The sequence below is a fragment of the Colias eurytheme genome, chromosome 5, assembly GCF_061535395.1.
Source record: "Colias eurytheme isolate Ceu_HAF_F1 chromosome 5, ilColEury1 Martin Lab GWU primary, whole genome shotgun sequence".
Taxonomy (NCBI): Eukaryota; Metazoa; Arthropoda; class Insecta; order Lepidoptera; family Pieridae; genus Colias; species Colias eurytheme.
The window spans coordinates 205,562-224,719 of record NC_142984.1 but is presented as its reverse complement, the minus strand read 5'-3'; the positions used below and the strand labels follow the sequence as shown (position 1 = coordinate 224,719).

The window sequence follows — 19,158 nt, the reverse complement described above, 5'->3', positions numbered from 1 at the left end:
GTAATAATAAAAATAAGACTAAAATATGACTATATTTCTACAATGCAAGTTACAATTTTAAAAAGTCGAAGCCATTTCCAAATTGGCAAATAAAAAAATGGCAATACCGAAATTGAATTGACACCGAACGGTGAGGTAGGCTCTTTTTCTGTTTTCGTGAAAAATAAGCACTGAAAACAGACACAATTCGTTACAAATTACAATCACAATTATTTTTGATGCCTATAATTTACTGAGGTAAGATTGTATTTATATTTTTTTCACCTATGTGCATAGGGATGCAATATTTTGATTGTCGGCAGACGGATCTCTTTCTTGAGGTTAAAGCCCTAATGTTTCGTTTTTGTGTCCGCTGCAATGTGCATATACTCGAATGCAGTAATATTCAATTTTATTGCACTTATTTTTGATCGAATAACACATATACTTGTAAACTTGTAGAATTCATGCAGAAGTGTAGCAAATTCGCCTATAGGTCGCCATGCATGCTTTGACATTGCAAGACTATATCACGGAATTATTTTGTGTTGTTAAACTTCGTAGCAAATTGCAAAAGGTCTTATCTAATTTCGATCCTATCTAATGATAAACATGCTTATATACTTTCTTCAATCTTGTGTATTTTATGAAACAAAGACCCATTGAGTTAAATACATAATTTCATTTTTTACTTAGAATAGCTTTAAAGGGTTGGAAGTGAATTTTTAGTTCTGTGTATATTATTGTTTATATGTGTATATTATTATATTTTATTGATCGAGCCATTGAAAGGAAATTTATTGTTTATAATAATTATATACATACAGCATCATCAAAAAGTTTCTAGATTAAATAAATACTCAGAGAAATCAGTGAATAAGAAAAAACTCATTGATTTTATATCATTTGTTATTTATTATAATAAAAATTATATTATCATTAATCCTATTAGTATTGTAAACATGATAGTATGTAAGAATGTATGTATATTTGTTACTCTTTTACACAAACCACTGCATGGATTTTGATGATATTTGGCCACTATATAGGTAGCTTAATGTATTATAATGCTATCTACAACATAAAATACTTTGTGCTGACATCTGGCTCATCTACAGGGGAAATCTTGCAGCAGGTTGAGACAAATGTGGTAGAATAGATTAACGCTAAAGAATAGCAACTGCTATCGCTAATTATTGACATAAGATAATGACATTTTAGTAATGTTTCGGTCACACTACCAACGACAATGACAACCACAACCAAAATTCTCATCCAGACAAAATGTCTGGATGGGAATTAAATGGTTGTTTGAAATAAAAGATTAAATTTTCCTGTCATACTGGTACTCGGAAAGAAAAAAATGTTGAAGTCAATGAGTAAGAAAATATGTTTTTTGCTATTTTCGCCGAAACGGTAAGTTAATCATATAATCACCTAGGACCAAAATTGTAGATCATAAATTAATGATCTATAAAAAACTTCAAATACTTACATCTTTTTCTAGGAGCCACCATTTCTACAGAAAATCTATTTTTTCATTCACTGATCTCAAAAAAAAAATCCAATCACCAGAACAACAAGAAATTTAAATTTTTTATAGACTGGATAAAATTTTGTTCGTGGTCATTGTCGTCGTTGGTAGGGTGAACAAATCCTAAGCAAAACATCATACGCTTATGTCAATTAGTATCGATAGCGAATTTTATTCCTTTGCGTTTTAACGTTTGTCTTGGTGCTCAGCTGTCATTACTATTAGATATATCCTTTTTTACTAACTTTGTATGCAAGCAATTACTTGTCTCCTGTTAAATTATTTCTTTATATATTTTCTATTTTTACAAAGAAATATTTTTTATTGCAAAATCGGGGGGTAATAAGGTTTAAATGCATTGATTATAAAGTTTATTTATCAACATTTTTCTCATTTTTATTATTCTCCAAAGCAGAGTTCAAGAAAACATAGAAGCTCATATCCTTGTGCTTATAGTGTTTGTCACGTTGCAGGCGTACAGCGCAGGGGTGTATCGGCGCACAGTGACCAACAGCGATGGTAATGGAGGCGTCCCCGTCCCCGCAGAGCGTCGGCCGCGAGTTTGTCCGCCAGTACTACACGTTGCTCAACAAGGCGCCCGCCCATCTGCACAGGTATTTATATTTATCTTATTTGATTATTCAAATTGTGAAAAAGCTATTAAGTATTAGCTTTTTCATAATTTCATAAATCCATTTGAAAACACAAAAAAGTTTAGGAGGAGCGTGATAAACACAAGCACAGAAGAATGTCTAAAGATGAAACTAGTTTTGTTCGTCGTCGATTTGTTTCATCAAATATAATATCAAAAGGAATATAAAATAGATGAACATAGTTAGTCAATATGTAAACAACCTCCTTAGTATTAGAGATAGCACATGACAATAATACAGGTATCGAAACTGTTGAGTCTGACTAAATTTATAGAATATAGGCTGAGGTTTCCAAAAACACTTGATAAACAGATCAACAGGCAGACAGGCAAATAAAAAATCGAAAGAAGATTTTAATTCTTGTATCCATTTGCAAGTATCATGGTGCAGTTAATTGATCTATTGTCTAAGTGCTTGAATTTAAGTGAGATTAGAGTATGCAAAAAATTCACCCTTGTATAAATAGTAATATGTTTGTAATACTTTTGTTTTGCTATATTAAAAGTTGTAGGTGGTGAAATATCAAATAAGTCATAAAAACTTGTATAAAAAATAGCTTCTGCACAATAACTTATTCACAGATAAGTTGAAAATAAATATTGTTTCATATGATTCCCAAGAAAGCCCCAATGTTGCTGACAGCTATCTAACTTATTTCCTGATTGCTTTTAGCTGACATACAATTCACATAATGTTATAATGATATCAACTTACAAGTATGACTGTGCTTGCCACATGTATGTACCTACTTAACTCTTTGGGAATAAGAAAAACACACAGAAATAGGAAAAAGTTACTATAGCTTTGAGTTACAATGATTATAAAAATAAAGAATCTGTTAATTTTCAACAACAACACAACAACTAGGACACTAACCAAGTAACAACAGTATACATAAAACTCGCTAAGTTAAAACCATGACATACAGGAAAATATATTTGTCACGCTTATAGCAGACTTTGATAAAACTTAGCAAGGAAATGGATGAAAGATCAAAGCCAATCATTGGCACGAGATTTTTCTATAATTCATCTTCTTTAGAAGAACAACCAAAAGGATATTAAGCAGAACAATTTTCGCGCCATAACTTGAAATGCACGCGAGCGAGGCATATTTAAAAAAAGGTACTTATAACATACTAGCTTTCCGCCCGCGGCTTCGCCCGCGTTTTCAAAGAAAAACCCGTTCCCGTAGGATTTCCGGGATAAAACCTATCCTATGTCCTTTCTCGGGTATCAAAATATATCTATACCAAATTTCATGCAAATTGGTTCAGTAGTTCAGGCGTGATTGAGTAACAGACAGACAGACAGAGTTAACTTTCGCATTTATAATATTAGTATGGATAGGATGAATAGGTAAAATGCAAACAATTCAGGTACAGAATTCTTTATCTGTGCAATACTTTTTCATCCAATGACGCGTCAGCGATTTGACCAAGCATTACGGGACAAGTTCACGAACAAAACACTCGTAAAACCCAAATTTACTTCCATTGTATTGTTGCACTGAATTCTTGGAATTATTTATTGTTAAAACATTTTTAGATAGCGCAGACCAAAAGCTTTGTTTTATTTTAGTTGTTATCTACCGGATTTGCTAATGTAATGACAAAAAGTATTATTATTTTAGTGTATGTAACACGTGTGAGATTAGACCCATTATTATTATTAAACTCGATACCCGCCCTAGTTCAACTTGTTTTTCTAGGAAACACGATATTACTCGAGTTTCAACCCTCATACTGTTACCGTGCACAAATAATTCATATCGATCGATGTCGACAAACAAACAGTCTCATACATATTATATTGACTGCCGATATAAATCTCTAGCGTCTGTACATGATACATATCCAAAATAATTGCCGTGTCGATTTCCGCTATGTTCAATTTTATTTGCAAAAACTATAAATACACTTATAAACAATTAATTGATCTCTTAACTTATCCAAAATCCAAATCGATTATCGAATTGTGAACACTCGCGTCTATAATGTGTAGAGAATGTTAAACCCGTTGATATGATGTTCTAAAAATAGATAGGTACGTAAAGTTTATCCGTGCATTTGATTGTCATTAATCATTTAATTTTTATCCTGTTTCTGACTCATACAACTTTTTTGCATAAGCCACTAAGCACTACAATGTTGGCTTTGTTAAAGATTATCAAAGGGAAATTAAAATAGCTGATAGATACTAAACATATTGCTAATTACACTACGAAATAATGTCCCATAGAACAGATGTTCTCAAAATCTTTTGTACTTTTATTCGTAGAATTTGTTCACATATTAATCATATTATACATGAATCTATAACAAAAGTTTAGCCATAATTCTACAAAGAATAGCGTCTTTTATCAACAGCAATAAATATCTCTCTCTTTTATCAATATGTCGCACTACCTACAAGGAAACATACAAAGAAAAATTATTTATTCTAAAAGTTTAAAAATAAACATTGATACTATCGGTACAACAATTTTCCATCATAAGTATAAACAACGATCTGTCGCTCGCGACTTCACTCGCATGGTGCGTGGTATGAAAAGAAGCTAAGTGCTTATCCTGTTATAATAACTTATTCATACTTTGATCTGTCTCTGTACAAAATCATTGTGATAATGAGTAGCAAATAAGCACATTTTTGAATGAAGCTGTAAGAATCTTAATCCACAACTTTAACGTTTATTAGTTAAATATATTGTAACTTGACGAACCCAAAAACCTTTTCTAAGAAATTGATAATAAAATTCAAACACTATAACACGAAACGCAAAGACTTATTTTAAATTAACATTCGTATGAATAGTTTTTTTTTTTTAATCTTACACGATTGTAATTGTATATTTGAGAAGTAATATTATAGTAATAATGAAAAATAAATATTTTATCATATCTTAGCGATCGAATGCGCCCCTAATGTACTAAGAAATGCATAATATTAAAATAACATGTATCTATTTTGAATAGAATAAGGAAGTCTACAATAAAAAATAATATGAGAGGACAGCAAAAAATATCTCACGCGACCGTTTTCGTAGCACCTGCAACATGTCAGCTTTTACTATTGTAGTCAACAACTTTTTACTTAGCAATTTATAATAGTCCGGGATACATCGCCCATTTTTGCAAGTGATTACTATCAAGCTAATTTTTCGTGAGTAGCTTTATTTTGATGAGATGCCCAATAATTTCATGTACAAAACTCTCGATTGTGGTAGCTACCAGAGGAAACAAGGATAAAATATTTTGATTTGATGGTTCTCAAATATTAATTACTAACTGAATGTTTTTTTTTTGTTCAATCTCAAGATAATTATCTAAATTATTCGAAAAAATATTTGTCCTACAAAATCTATGGTTTGATCAAAGAGTCCCCCTTTCCAATGTGTATCGATGACGAAGTCATCATAAATGATTACTAACCAGCTGATTTTTTTATTTTCACTTATTTAATACTTATATAATTCAACAGACATATTGTCCTACAAATTGCGTAATAAATATTTGAGAACCGTCAAATCAAAAATTTTTATCCTTGTTACCTCTGTAAGCTACCACAATCGAGAGTTTCGTACATGAAATTATTGGGCATCTCATCAAAATAAAGCTACTCACGAAAAATTAGCTTGATAGTAGTAATCACTTGCAAAAATGGGCGATGTATCCCGGACTATAACTTAAGTTTATATTTACGTACTTACTAGTAAGTTTAAAATAACTCTGCTTTCTTTAGTTTTGTGTTTGGTATGATTTGTGTTCAACACATTCACATATTATTATCCCAAGTCATTATTATGGACAGACATATTATTCAATCATATTTATAAATAAATAGTCTTTAAGTGAGTTGTTATATTATTTCAATTAACGTCAAGATATTTATAAATATCCAATGGTAGCAGCGTTATATAATTTTAGTAATAATATAAGTAAACAAGTAGCCATAAAATAAAAAGTACCTAGATAATATAAGTATTGGGGTTTATATGCGATGATGTCATCCCTCTGATTGTAATTGCATTTGAGTACATTCTGTATTACTTTGTTTACCTTCTGTCTGTGTTCATTGCAATCGAGTGTACTCATTTTATTTATTACTAGCGGTCCGCCCCGGCTTCGCCCGTGGTACATATTTACGTTTTCTCTACATAAGAACCATCCTCGTACTTCAAAGAATATAATAGAAAAGAATTATCGAAATCGGTTCAGCCGTTCACACGTGATGCCGTGACAACGCGAAACGGGTACAGACCCGCCGCCTTTTTATAGCTCCCGCCGCGAAGCGCGTCGAACGCGGCAACTGATACACAAAAATAATCCTTATGGCATGATTCTGTATTCACGCGCGATGACTTATAGCGTATATTTTCATGTATAACTTTGGTGTTTCTACACCGATTTACATGATTCTTTTACTATAACCTGCCCAGGAGTATGAAGAATAATTGTGCCAAATTTGGTTAAAATCCGTCGTGTAGTTTTTGTTTCTATAACGAATATACAGACAGACAGACAGACAGACAGACAGACAGACAAAAATTATACTTATTGCATTTTTGGCATCAGTAGCGATCCCTTATCACCCCTTCATAGTTTTTTTTTAATATATTTCATGTACAGAATTGGCCTCTCTACAGATTTATTATAAGTATAGATATCTGTTTTATCTATACTTTTATCTACTATCTAATAATATTTAAATAAGTCTGAATCATCAAGTTCACAAGATTGAACGAAAAAAATCGATTTTATATGAACAGAACAGAATAAACAAATTTCATTTTTCCTACATCACTCACAATAATTTAAAAAAGATTCTTTATAGTATATGTTCCAGACTGTCTTCTGATTTTTGTATATAAGAATATATGGAGATGATTAATTATAAAATAACATTTGTATACTTTCTTGCAGTAGTTTTTCATTAAATGCTGAACAACAATCTCACACATTACCAACTATACATGACTGACTAAACAAAAGCTTACATATGAATTATGAATACAACATGATGTGCGTTGTCGACAGATTTTACAACAACTACTCGTCGTTCGTGCACGGCGGGCTGGACGCGCCCAACCGCGAGACGCTGCCCGTGGTCGGCCAGAAGCAGATCCACAACCGCATCCAGCAGCTCAACTTCCGCGACTGCCATGCTAAGATCAGCCAGGTGACGTGGACATTATTTTTGATGTTTTAGGATTTTACTATGGGCTGTTTAACTTTAAATTTCCTTTGACAATATTTTTTTTAAATACATAACTATTTATGCAGTAAACCTTATTACTTATGAACCATTGTGTGAGGAGAAACTAAATTGGAAATTTGAAATTTAATATGAGCTCAAGCATTAGATCTATTTTGAATTTTTATTTTTCTGTTAATAATTGTATGATATATTAATATATTGACATATTGTATCAAAATAACAATAAATAAACGACGTGTCTCGGTGCACAGGTGGACGCGCAGGCGACGCTCGGCAACGGCGTGGTGGTGCAGGTGACGGGCGAGCTGTCGAACGGCGGCGCGCCCATGCGCCGCTTCACGCAGACCTTCGTGCTCGCCGCGCAGTCGCCCAAGAAGTACTACGTGCACAACGACATCTTCCGCTACCAGGACATCGTGTTCTCGGACGAGGAGGGCGAGGGCAGCGGCCGCTCGGAGGGCGAGGAGGAGGAGGGGCCGGCGGGCGGCTACTTCCCCGCCGGGTTCGCGGCGCCCTTCCCCGCGCCGCCCGCGCCCCCGCACGCGCTCGTGTCGCCGCCCGCGCACCTGAGCCCCGCGCCCCCGACGGCGCCCCCGGCGGCGCCCCCGGCCGCGCCCGCCGCGCCCCCGGCCGCGCCGGCGCCCGCACCCGCGCCGCACCTCAACGGCCACCCGCATGAGGACCCCACGCGGCATCTCGTCGCCGCTCTGCAAGGTATGTACAGTATACACGTCGTACACGTCACATGTAAAAGTGGATAGGCGTATAAAAACATTAGTAATTTATCGTTCCTGCCTTCAATGTACTAAGAATAAACATTGATAATGTTGAAAATATTTAATATCCACTTAAAAATTTATAACTCACTGTATCTATATCAAAAACTTGAACTTTTGGTCACTATTTCGATACAATATGTCTGTTTCGCCATAATTTTTGAACTAGTCTCTTATCTGTTTAATTTCTACATTACTAACATTCTGTAAGTTAATTTTATACATATTTTCGTTTCATTTATTTTTCGCTTATATTTCTGCAAATTGTCAATATGTGCAGGCGCAACAGTATCAGGCGGAGCGGGCGGTGCGGGTGCCGCGGGTGTGAGCGCTGCGGAGGCGCAGAGCCCCGAGCTGAGCGAGCCGCAGCCCGAGCCCGAGCCCGAGCGCGAGCCCTCGCCGCCGCCGCAACCTGGTATGCACTCACGTCGTGTTTAATTTTATTATTATTTTATTCATTATATAATATAATTCATAAAATAAAAATGAAATATTTTCAGATTTTTCTGAATTCTGAAAGTAAATGACTAGAAAATTATAGCTAGATTTCTTTTTGTAATTTTTTGCAAAAAAAAATTGTAATTTATGTTCTACAGGGTGGAAGGTTAAGATGGGGCATGAAGGGCAGGTACCTTAACCGTTGTAGCTACATGAAAACGTTCTTAGGAGACTATCCTTAAATTCTTGAGAAATTTTAATCTACATTCACAGATTTTTGAAAAAATGTACGGTCAGCAAGGAAATCGGCAGTTTTCAAAAAAAATTTTTTTGATGCCAATCGATCCAGTTTCTCATGGGGATCAAAACACTCTAAAAGACCAACTGAGGTATGAGTACTAGAAAAGTCAGAAATCGCGAAAAACTATTTCCACACATTCACTAAGAAAATAAGTGATTCAACAAAAGATGCTCTAATAGAAAACTCATAAAATCATTATCTCTACTAAATTTGCCCCGTAACCATCTGCAAAATGCAACTCTGCGTGCATAGTCCCCAGATTGCAATGCTTGGACTAATCGCACATGGCGGTAGCATTCGTAGCCGTATTTCTTCCATGTTTTTAAAACTATCCAGTGCGAACAACCAACCTCGACGGCAACTTGTTTTGAAGAAATTTCGGGATATGCTTCCACAATTATTAGTGCTAAAATTGCTATCACCGTATTCTCATTCAATACGCGTGAACGACGCGGACGTGTCAAGCTTTTCTTAAATGAGCCACTTTCTGCTAGATTTTTTACAAGATTCGCAATTACCTTTCGCGTCGGTACATGTCGCATTCGGTATTTATTCCTGTACCATTCCAATGCAACTGTTGGATTTTTATTATTTAAAAAGTAAGCCTCTAACAGATCTAAACGTTCTAAATTATTTAAGGACATTTTTAGTGAAGACAGAGTGACTTCTGGTAACTTTTGTTTTCTATGTGTTATTGTTTACATAAGCCATAAAAATGTGACGTGTTCGTTCGATATTCAAATTTACATAATTTTTCATCTCGTGCACGAGCTGCCAGCCACCGCCCGCTCACGCCCCGCGTCGCTGGCATGTTATGCTGCTGTGCCTTTGTCTTTTTACTTGTTCATGAATGAAAATAGTTTTTTGCGATTTCTGACTTTTCTAGTACTCATACCTCAGTTGGTCTTTTAGAGTGTTTTGATCCCCATGAGAAACTGGATCGATTGGCATCAAAAAAATTTTTTTTGAAAACTGCCGATTTCCTTGCTGACCGTACATTTTTTCAAAAATCTGTGAATGTAGATTAAAATTTCTCAAGAATTTAAGGATAGTCTCCTAAGAACGTTTTCATGTAGCTACTACGGTTAAGGTACCTGCCCTTCATGCCCCATCTTAACCTTCCACCCTGTATACGTAAGCATACGCTTATGATCACTTTGCACCCTTAGCAGCGCCGCAAGCGCCGGCCGAGCCGAAGACGTACGCGAACCTGCTGAAGTCGGGCAGCCGCTCGTCGCCCCCCGCGCCCGCCGCCCCCGCGCCCCCCGCGCCGCTCGACCCGCGCCCGCCGCGCGCGCGACCTGCGCACGCGCACACCGGTCAGTCACATTCAAAAAAAATAATATATGTTCTTTTGAAACCTGTACATTTTCATTATAATATCTTCACGATAAAAGATTATCCAATTTGCCATTTGGGTGGGTTCTTTTGTTGGGGTCACCGATTTGCCATAGTTTGGGGTTGTGGCAATACAATAACGAGACTAGGTGTTATAATGTATTCGTGACGACTGTATATTGTCTCTATAATTACTCTATAACGACTTACTTATTTTACATATAACATTGTTTTATATATTACTAGATTTCCGCCCGCGGTTTCGCCCGCGTTTTCAAAGGAAAACCCGCATAGTTCCCGTTCCCGTGGGATTTCCGGGATAAAACCTTCCCTATGTGTTAATCCAAGTTACCTTCTATATGTGTGCTAAATTTCATTGTAATCGGTTCTGTAGTATTTGCGTGAAAGAGTAACAAACACACACACACACAAACTTTCGCATTTATAATATTAGTAGGATTAAAACTGCTTTTTACATTATCTCTCTGATTATATTTTCAAATTAGATACTTTATTAAATAAATACAGTGTAAACTCTATATAACGTCACTTAAGGGACCGTGCATTTTTCGACGTTATAGAGAGTGGTCGTTAAATGGAGAGAAAGGGAAAATTGCATGATTGGTCCCGAGACAGGAATATTATTTTGACATTGCCTATGAAACCATGTTATCATCGCTTGATCAAGGTCTTCATATTGAGGTTTCTTCAATTTTTTGGCAGATCATCCATTTTCTTCGGCATGCAGAATTTTTCTTTATTTTTCTACGACTGCATTTCTGAGAATCTTCGGTATGTCAGTAAAAAAGAATGTACACAACTACATTTTCATTGATTTCGGCAACTTAGTCAGTACTTCCTAGTCCTAGTTCCTAGTGGTAATGTCTTATTGTGGTCGTTAATTAGAGTGAGCGTGATGCTATATGGAGTGTATTATTGTATAGACAACAATATAAACCAACCAAAGTCGAGAAATCTTGACGTTATACGGAGTTTGACGTTAAATGGAGTGTCGTTATACAGGGTGTCCCAAAAAGTAGTGATGAACGAAAGCTGGGAGGTAGAGGACCAAGAGGGCTATCCGAATCACCCCCATGTGTGTTATGCGATTTTTCGTATTTTCGGAGTTATTACATTTTTTTCAATTTTTCATCTTTCGCCGAGTACGATGAGATTTTTATTTATGGTGACGTGAATTATTGCGCTAGATGCTTGATTTTTTTTTGTGTGCTAAGCTGAAAGATAGGCCAATTCAGTATGGTAACATTTACTATCGTTAGATCTTCGAATGAAAAAAAAAAAAGAAATAAATGCCAAGAAAGATAAAATTACCCAGTATGTCCATAACTTCAAGGGCCCACAAAAAAATAAAATCACATAAAAAAGGTTTTCCATTTGGCTTTTAAAAACTTGCTCTATCGATCAGGTAGCTACCCTAAAAATTTAATTTTATTATTCTAAAGGCTTCAATCGAAAAATTGAAATCTAAATGTGGTAAGTGCAAAATTTTTATTAACATGATGATCAATAAAACCAATAAATAGGTGTTTAATTACCAGAATTTTTTTTAAATAGCCCCGCTGTTGCTCAATGCAAGTGCGACATCACCGTAGAAAGTTGTCTTTTAAATGTCTGAATGCTTTTTTATCATTTTTAATGGTTTCTTCTGCTACTATGAATTTCCGGGTTATTTCGTCCAAATTGTGGTATTCTCTCAAGTAGCCGAGGTCTTTTTAGTATCCTCATTAAAACAAATCAATGGGGTTTAGGTCGTGGGACCGTGGAGGCCAGGCTTTAAAGCAGGCATCACCGGCGCATGCGCAGGCTGCAACGACCAATCCATCTTTCAGAGTATTTTTGCCCTTTAGCCTGGCCTCCACGGTTTCCGGACATAAACCCTATTGAATTTTTTCCGTGGGAATACTACAAAGACGAGAGACTGCCACAATTTGGACGAAATAACCCGGAAATTCATAGTTGCAGAAGAAACCATTAAAAATTATAAAAGAGCATTCAGACATTAAAAAGACAACTTTTTACGGTGATGTTGCACTTGCATTGAGCAACAGCGGGGCTATTTTAAAAAAATCTGGTAATTTAACAGCTATTTATTAGTTTTAATGATCATCATGTTAATAAATTTTTCCACTTACCACATTTAGATTTCAATGTTTCGATTGAAGCCTTCAGAATAATAAAATGAAATTTTTAGGGTAGCTACCTGATCGATAGAGCAAGTTTTTAAAAGCCAAATGGAAAACCTTTTTTATGTGATTTTATTTTTTTATGGGCCCTTGAAGCTATGAACATACTGGGTAATTTTATCTTTCTTGGCATTTAATTCCTTTTTTTATTCCATTCGAAGATCTAACGATAGTAAATGTTACCATACTGAATTGGCCTATCTTTCAGCTTAGCACACAAAAAAAATCAAGCATCTAGCGCAATAATTCACGTCACCATAAATAAAAATCTCATCGTACTCGGCGATAGATGAAAAATTGAAAAAAATGTAATAACTCCGAAAATACGAAAAATCGCATAACACACATGGGGGTGATTCGGATAGCCCTCTAAGTCCTCTACCTCCCAGCTTCAGTATATCACTACTTTTTGGGACACCCTGTATAGAGTTTACACTGTAATAATATTACCTTCACAATCGCCTAACAACGGTTTAGAGCAATTACTCCAGTCAGTCAAGACAATCAATTCACAATAATTCCAAAAGTTTTCAAACTACGGTCAAGTGAATGGTACATTGGGACGACAATAAATCTCATTTTGCAACCTTGTCCGCAGTCCGGAACAATGTTAAAATTGCAATTAAATTATTATTTTTTGCTGTATGATCGTGGAAAAAATTCCAAAAGTTCTGCAAACTTGGGAAAGTTTTCGATATAATAATTCATATTACGTATTAAATTTGCAACCAATCTAAGTGTACGGAACTTATGGATTTTTCCTGACTTATAGAAATTTTTGCGGCAAAGAAAAATTTTCCTCACGTATAGAAATTTTCCTGGCTTATAGAATTTTTTCCTGACGTAAAGAAATTTTCGTGGCGTATAGAAATTTTCCTTGTCTATAGAAATTTTCCAGCTTATAGAAATTTTTCCGACTTATGGCAATTTTTCCTGACATAGAAATTTTCCCGACTTATGGATTTTTCCTGGCGTATAGAAATTTTCCTCACGTATAGAAATTTCCCTGTCTTATAAACATTTTCCTGACTTATACAAATTTTCCTTGTTTATAGAAATTTTCCCGGCGTATGGAAATTTTCCTGACTTATAGAAATTTTCCTGACGTATATAATTTTTCCGTACTTATACAAATTTTCCTGACTTATACAAATTTTCTTGGCTTATAGAAATTTTCCTCACATATAGAAATTTTCCCGACGTATGGAAATTTTCCTGACTTATAGAATTTTTCTAACGTAAAGAAATTTTCCTGGCGTATAGAAATTTTCCTTGTTCCTGACTTATACAAATTTTCTTGGGTATAGATACAAATTTTCTTGGCTTATAGAAATTTTCCTCACGTATACAAATTTTCCTTATATATATATAAATTTTCCTGACGTATAGAAATTTTCCTGACGTTCATAAATAAATCTATCTACGTGTACGTGTACGTGTACTATAAATAATTTATCTATCTACGTGACAATATTACTGGTACGTACAAATATGTAGTCGCTACGAACCCTAAATATTTATTGTTCTATTCTTCTTTTACAATTTGTATGAATGTAAATGTTTCAGGTATGAACGCGGACTTGCGCGACGCTCGCGAGGGACGTGACATGCGCGACATGCGTGACCAGCGCGACCCGCGTGACATGCGCGACCCGCGTGACATGCGCGACCAGCGTGACCAACGTGACCAACGTGACCAGCGTGACCAACGGGACGGGCGCGAGTCGCGGCGCTACTCGGACTCGCAGCAGCTGTTCCTGGGCAACCTGCCGCACTCGGCCACGGAGGAGGAGCTGCGCGCGCTGTTCGGCCGCTTCGGGCCCGTGGCCGAGCTGCGCGTGCACAGCAAGCCGGCCGCGCCCGGCGCCCCGCGCCACCCCAACTACGGGTTCATCACCTACGAGACGCCGCAGGCCGCCGCCGACTGTCTCAACGCCGCGGTGAGTCACGAAAACGTGCTTCTGTGTAATGCTAGACAAAATGTTGCTTTCTTTAACTATTACAAATCTGTGCCTCCAGTGAATAAGGGAGTAAGACGAGTTATTCCCTTTGGATTTTATTGCACCATTGGATTCAGCTCGTCAAAATACACAACATATCAAAAGGTCATATCTCTAGCTGCGTCCTAACTCATTTTTTCGAATGACCCAAACGGTATAAGTAGGGTGTGAATAACGGTATAAGTTACCTTATCCATCATTTTAGGCAATCGCAAAGGAACTATTCGTCTCGAGTCAAAAGTACCCACGAACACAAAGACGTATGTGTAGTTATACTTTTTGAATAAAGACTTAATTCATTTTGTTCCATCAGTCCTAACACTATTTTAGTATAAACGCATTTGTGTCATTTTTCTAACATGAGCATAAAGGAACAACTCTTTTAGTGTCATTGGTTCAAGTGACGACATGAGACAGTTTGGCATTAATGCCGTGTTGCTATTGGTCTATTATTTTGAATACTGCACGGAAACAACACACACTATTCCTTATTATTTTTAAATCGTTTTTTCAATAAATCTGCAACAACAAATCTTTATATTTTTTAAAAAAGGTATATATCAGTTAACTTGGGATACTAATATATTTCTATGGAAATTAACTATTTTTTGCAATAGATATTAAAAATACAGTTAACACATTTTGTGCATTTAATGATATTATACTCTTTGTTTATATAAATACAGAACGATAGTTGAATCATCTAAAAAAAGCCAACAAAAATGTTAAACTTATATTTTCTTCTTATAATTGGGTAAGTTTTTAAAAAATAACTAAGTAGTTTCTAATCTTTTTTTAAAAAAATTATCTAACTACAATAATCAAGACAATAATACTATAGTCTATAATAGTCGCTTAAAAAAAAGTATTTATAACCAGTTTTGACAATTATGAATATTGTTTTCTCCGCATATAGCGTTTTAGCCACTGTGCTTTGGTAATTTGCCTTTTTTATAGGAAAAAAATCCGCAATATCGATACTTCTTTGGTCCTGCATTTTCGTAAACATTTTATGGATACTCTGGTACCACATATTTTGAAAAAATTGGACTATTGTCACGTAGAGTCTCTTCAAAGTGCGTGCCACAAGTCGTATTTGCATCCAAGGTACCTTCAAATCTGTGCTTAATTTTTTCATAAAATCTTTGCGGCTCATTGTTTTTTCTTTATTTATCTACATTATTTTTATATTATATGATATAGAAATTGTTAAAATTCTATATCATGCCGTAAAATATCGCCACTGACCACCTATAAACTTTTCCTGTATTAACTGAACATACAGGAATATGGTTTTCGGGCTTCTCTTATCTCTTTATAGTGCTTGTATCCTCAATGTATACCACCATGGTCCATGACATTGTGGCGTTGCCACTTTTATTATCTATATTTTATTATCTGTGGCGTTTCGAAACGGAACTCACTTGATCGAATTTTAAATTGATTCGACGATTAATTTTCACTAGGACAATAGTTAATTCGCAAAACGCAATACGCAGTTGATACCAATACTCAATGATTGTCTCCTGCTAACCTGTACAGACTATAAACATTGTATAGCATTAACAACATAGTACTGTATTATTGAAAGATAGATCAAAGGTTTATTTTACAATCTACGACTTTCATTATACATGGGTAACAAAACCCCATAACATATTCGGTTTTACTCCGGACAACATCTTCTGCAGCCACCCAATCCCCTTGCTTGAAGTCCAAATCCAGCGGAGGACAATAATCGTCATTTACTAAAATTGAAGGTTCTTCGTCCTTAGTATAAAAGTTGTCTGGATCCCATTTTATACTCAATCTATAGTATAATACTATGGATATCATGTGAAACGTGACTTGGAAAAAAATTATTCAAATAAATCACAAAATAAAAATTTGAAACAATCTTAAAAGTTACGAAAAGCCCAATTATACGTCAAAATGACGCACAACATCATCTTTACAACAAAATGGTGGAATTTACCGGGATGAGCCAACTATGTACTGCTAGGTCTCGACGGCTAATAAGTTGGTTCTGGATTTTGCAGCGATTCGATGGTAAATATAGAAGAGTTCATACGTCAAATTTACGTAGATTGGACTTCTAGGGTTAAATGCATAAATACCTAAATGTTGTTTTGTTTTTATTATCTAATAACGATAAAAAAACCCGTTGATTTCATTCGTTTTTCAAGCTACGTGCATAGTTTTTCCACTAAAATGCCTCAATTGAGTCATAAAGTACACAAATTTCAAGCATAATAAGTCACATCATTTCTTTAAAACCAAAACTGGCAATAATATAAGTCGTGTTGAGCGACTATGAACATAGTGCATAAGGGCATAAGTCGTTATATTGCAAAGAGTAAAAAAAAAATTATGTGAATACATTGAGTTATTCCATGAAGTACTCGTTCATAAGGCCACAACTACAAAAAAACACGAAAAAAGTATATTTATGGGGTTGTTACAATATGTGTTCATATGTAAAAATATAGTCTAACATCATATCTTACACATACAAGCTTAAAATTTTGAATTAATAAAGATTTAGTATTGATATATAGTTTTTTGTCTCTCCTGAAAAGTGCTGTTTTTGAGTTATTCCCTTATTCACTGGAGGCACAGAAATTTGAGTGTGGAATTTCCTTACTGATTAATATGATTGTATACATACAAATATGCTAATAACATTGATTAATTATCTATAGGTATAAGTATTTATTTAAAATTATATATGAATGTTTATCAGCCATCTGGTTTCCATAACACAAGCGAAAGCTTAGTATGGGATCAGATCGTGCTGTGTGTGAAACCGAAATATTTATTAATTTATTGTATGAATGTCGGCAGCCGCTGTTCTACCCGGCGGAGAGCGGCGAGGGCTGCGAGCGCGTGAAGCTGAACGTGGAGGAGAAGAAGGCGCGCCGCGGGGAGCCGCCGCGCCGCCGCCCGCCCTCCGCGCACCGCGCACAGCCGCGCCAGCCCTACCGCCGCTAGCCCGCACGTACGTCACTGCCACGTCCCTATATACTATACACTGTAGCTGTATACACATATTTGTTAATGATTCATGTTTTAAGTAACTTAGAATTAAAAATTACGACAATTTTATAGTTCCATTTTTTATAGTTTTCATAACTTTTCTTTCACATAAACACAGTGCTAACAAAATAACGTTTGTTTGCAGACCCGTGGCAGGCGCCGGCGTGGCCCCCCGCCCCCCGCCCCGCGCCCCGCGCTCGCCCCGCGCCGCTAGCGCGACACACTGTACTCACTGGCGCGCCAGATACGCCATGACATCGCCGCGCCCGCGCCGTCGCCATGGTTACGGCTGACGCGCGCTACACGTTCTCTATTTAAAATTCGAACAGTTGCAGTTATTTGGCGCGCAGTAATCTCTGTCCAAACGATGCTTGCGGCGCGCCGTAAGGTCGTTTGGACACAGACTGTTATGTTGCATAGATTACCTTAAATCAGAAGAAAAACTCCATTAGTGTTTAATGGACTCGATCGAAATTATTCATGAAGTTTTTCCGTATATTGTTTTATAAAAGTATTCAATCGAATTTGAAAATATTCCACGATGAATTATTGCCGTACTCTCGTGTCGATATCGCTCTCAATTTTCGTTGATCGCCGTCGACGAGCGAGGATTATATTACGCGTGATCCTCTTCAATTCATACGATGTTATATCGTAGTCTGATCGTTCCCGTTACGTCCCCTCGGGCTGTAAACACGCTTCGCTTTCTTTTAAGTAGTTAGATAGTAAATTAATTTTATTAGTGCGTCGATGCTCGCGGCCCTTCTAACCTTCCGACACCGCGACCGTCGACGATACGATCTATACACGATAACGTGCTGGGTGATGTCACTGAACGATTTCTGTATTGGCTAAGATTCGCGCTGTCGTATTGGGAATTAACACTATTTTGTTCAATGAAGTCGTCTCGCAGCAATAAATATATTTATTTTTATTCTATATTCACATAAGACTTAATCATTAATGAAACGACATTCTCACCCTCCTCATTAAAAATCATAAAGTTTTCATTTAGTCAAAATAGTATTAGTTCCATTTACAAGGCACGACCGGCGACGACATTTGGTTTTGTAATTATTATGTGTAAGTATTAAAATTGCAGGGAAACAATCGGATCGTTCAGTCGCGTCGCACTCGTCGCTGTATCATTATCAGTAATTTAGTTGTATGTTAAGGTTTCAATGTTTTGTTACATAATAAAATTATTTGTATGTGTGAATAACATGTATTTATACGATTACTAACGCAACGAAATAACACGTCACGTTTCGTTCCCCGATCTACTTTCTCGTGCTCATGAACATTTGTTTGATGTCTCGATACAAAACTGTATATATATACCATTTTTTCGTGATTCTTGTGATAACAATCTTCAATAGGACTAAACATGAAATTAACTATACGTATATAAAATATTATGAATTTCACTATGAATTATGTCAATTTTTAAAAAGACAGTATATAACTATACTTAAAGCTCATCGTCAAAGCTATGTTTATGAACACGCTCATTATTTGAGTCTTGCATAAATAGAATTGTGTTCGCGCGATCTCATGTAACGATGTACTATACAAGAAGCTCCGACCCGACTCTGTCCGCAGTCGGTTGCATGCTCTGGTAGCATTTATTGCCATATCGTGATCTTCTCGGTGTCGTATCGTCTAAATTGTACCGACCGTAAC

At 36.0% G+C, this 19,158-nt stretch overlaps 1 protein-coding gene across 2 annotated transcripts; it reads left to right on the top strand.

Annotated features, from left to right (window-relative positions):
• The first annotated feature begins 100 nt into the window (after positions 1–100).
• rin (ras GTPase-activating protein-binding protein 2) lies at positions 101–17,431 on the top strand. Of its 2 annotated transcripts, none has more exons than XM_090101655.1 (8): positions 101–237; positions 1,987–2,127; positions 7,202–7,343; positions 7,634–8,096; positions 8,439–8,573; positions 10,070–10,216; positions 14,006–14,379; positions 17,284–17,431. In XM_090101655.1, the coding sequence occupies exons 2-8, from the start codon at positions 2,030–2,032 to the stop codon at positions 17,428–17,430; spliced, it is 1,506 nt and encodes a 501-aa protein (XP_089957781.1). In that variant the 5' UTR covers positions 101–237; positions 1,987–2,029; the 3' UTR covers position 17,431. The 2 variants fall into 2 exon arrangements, with proteins under 2 accessions (XP_089957781.1, XP_089957780.1); XM_090101654.1 differs by having other exon boundaries at positions 10,067–10,216.
• Positions 17,432–19,158: the final 1,727 nt, after the last annotated feature.

What these genes read in the sequence shown, in the direction of transcription:
- rin (XM_090101654.1), top strand. Translation starts at nt 2,030, where the DNA reads ATGGTAATGGAGGCGTCCCCGTCCCCGCAGAGCGTCGGCCGCGAGTTT. An exon ending in GCGCCCGCCCATCTGCACAG is followed by an intron (nt 2,128 to 7,201) that starts GTATTTATATTT and finishes CGTTGTCGACAG; the next exon opens with ATTTTACAACAACTACTCGT. An exon ending in GCCATGCTAAGATCAGCCAG is followed by an intron (nt 7,344 to 7,633) that starts GTGACGTGGACA and finishes CTCGGTGCACAG; the next exon opens with GTGGACGCGCAGGCGACGCT.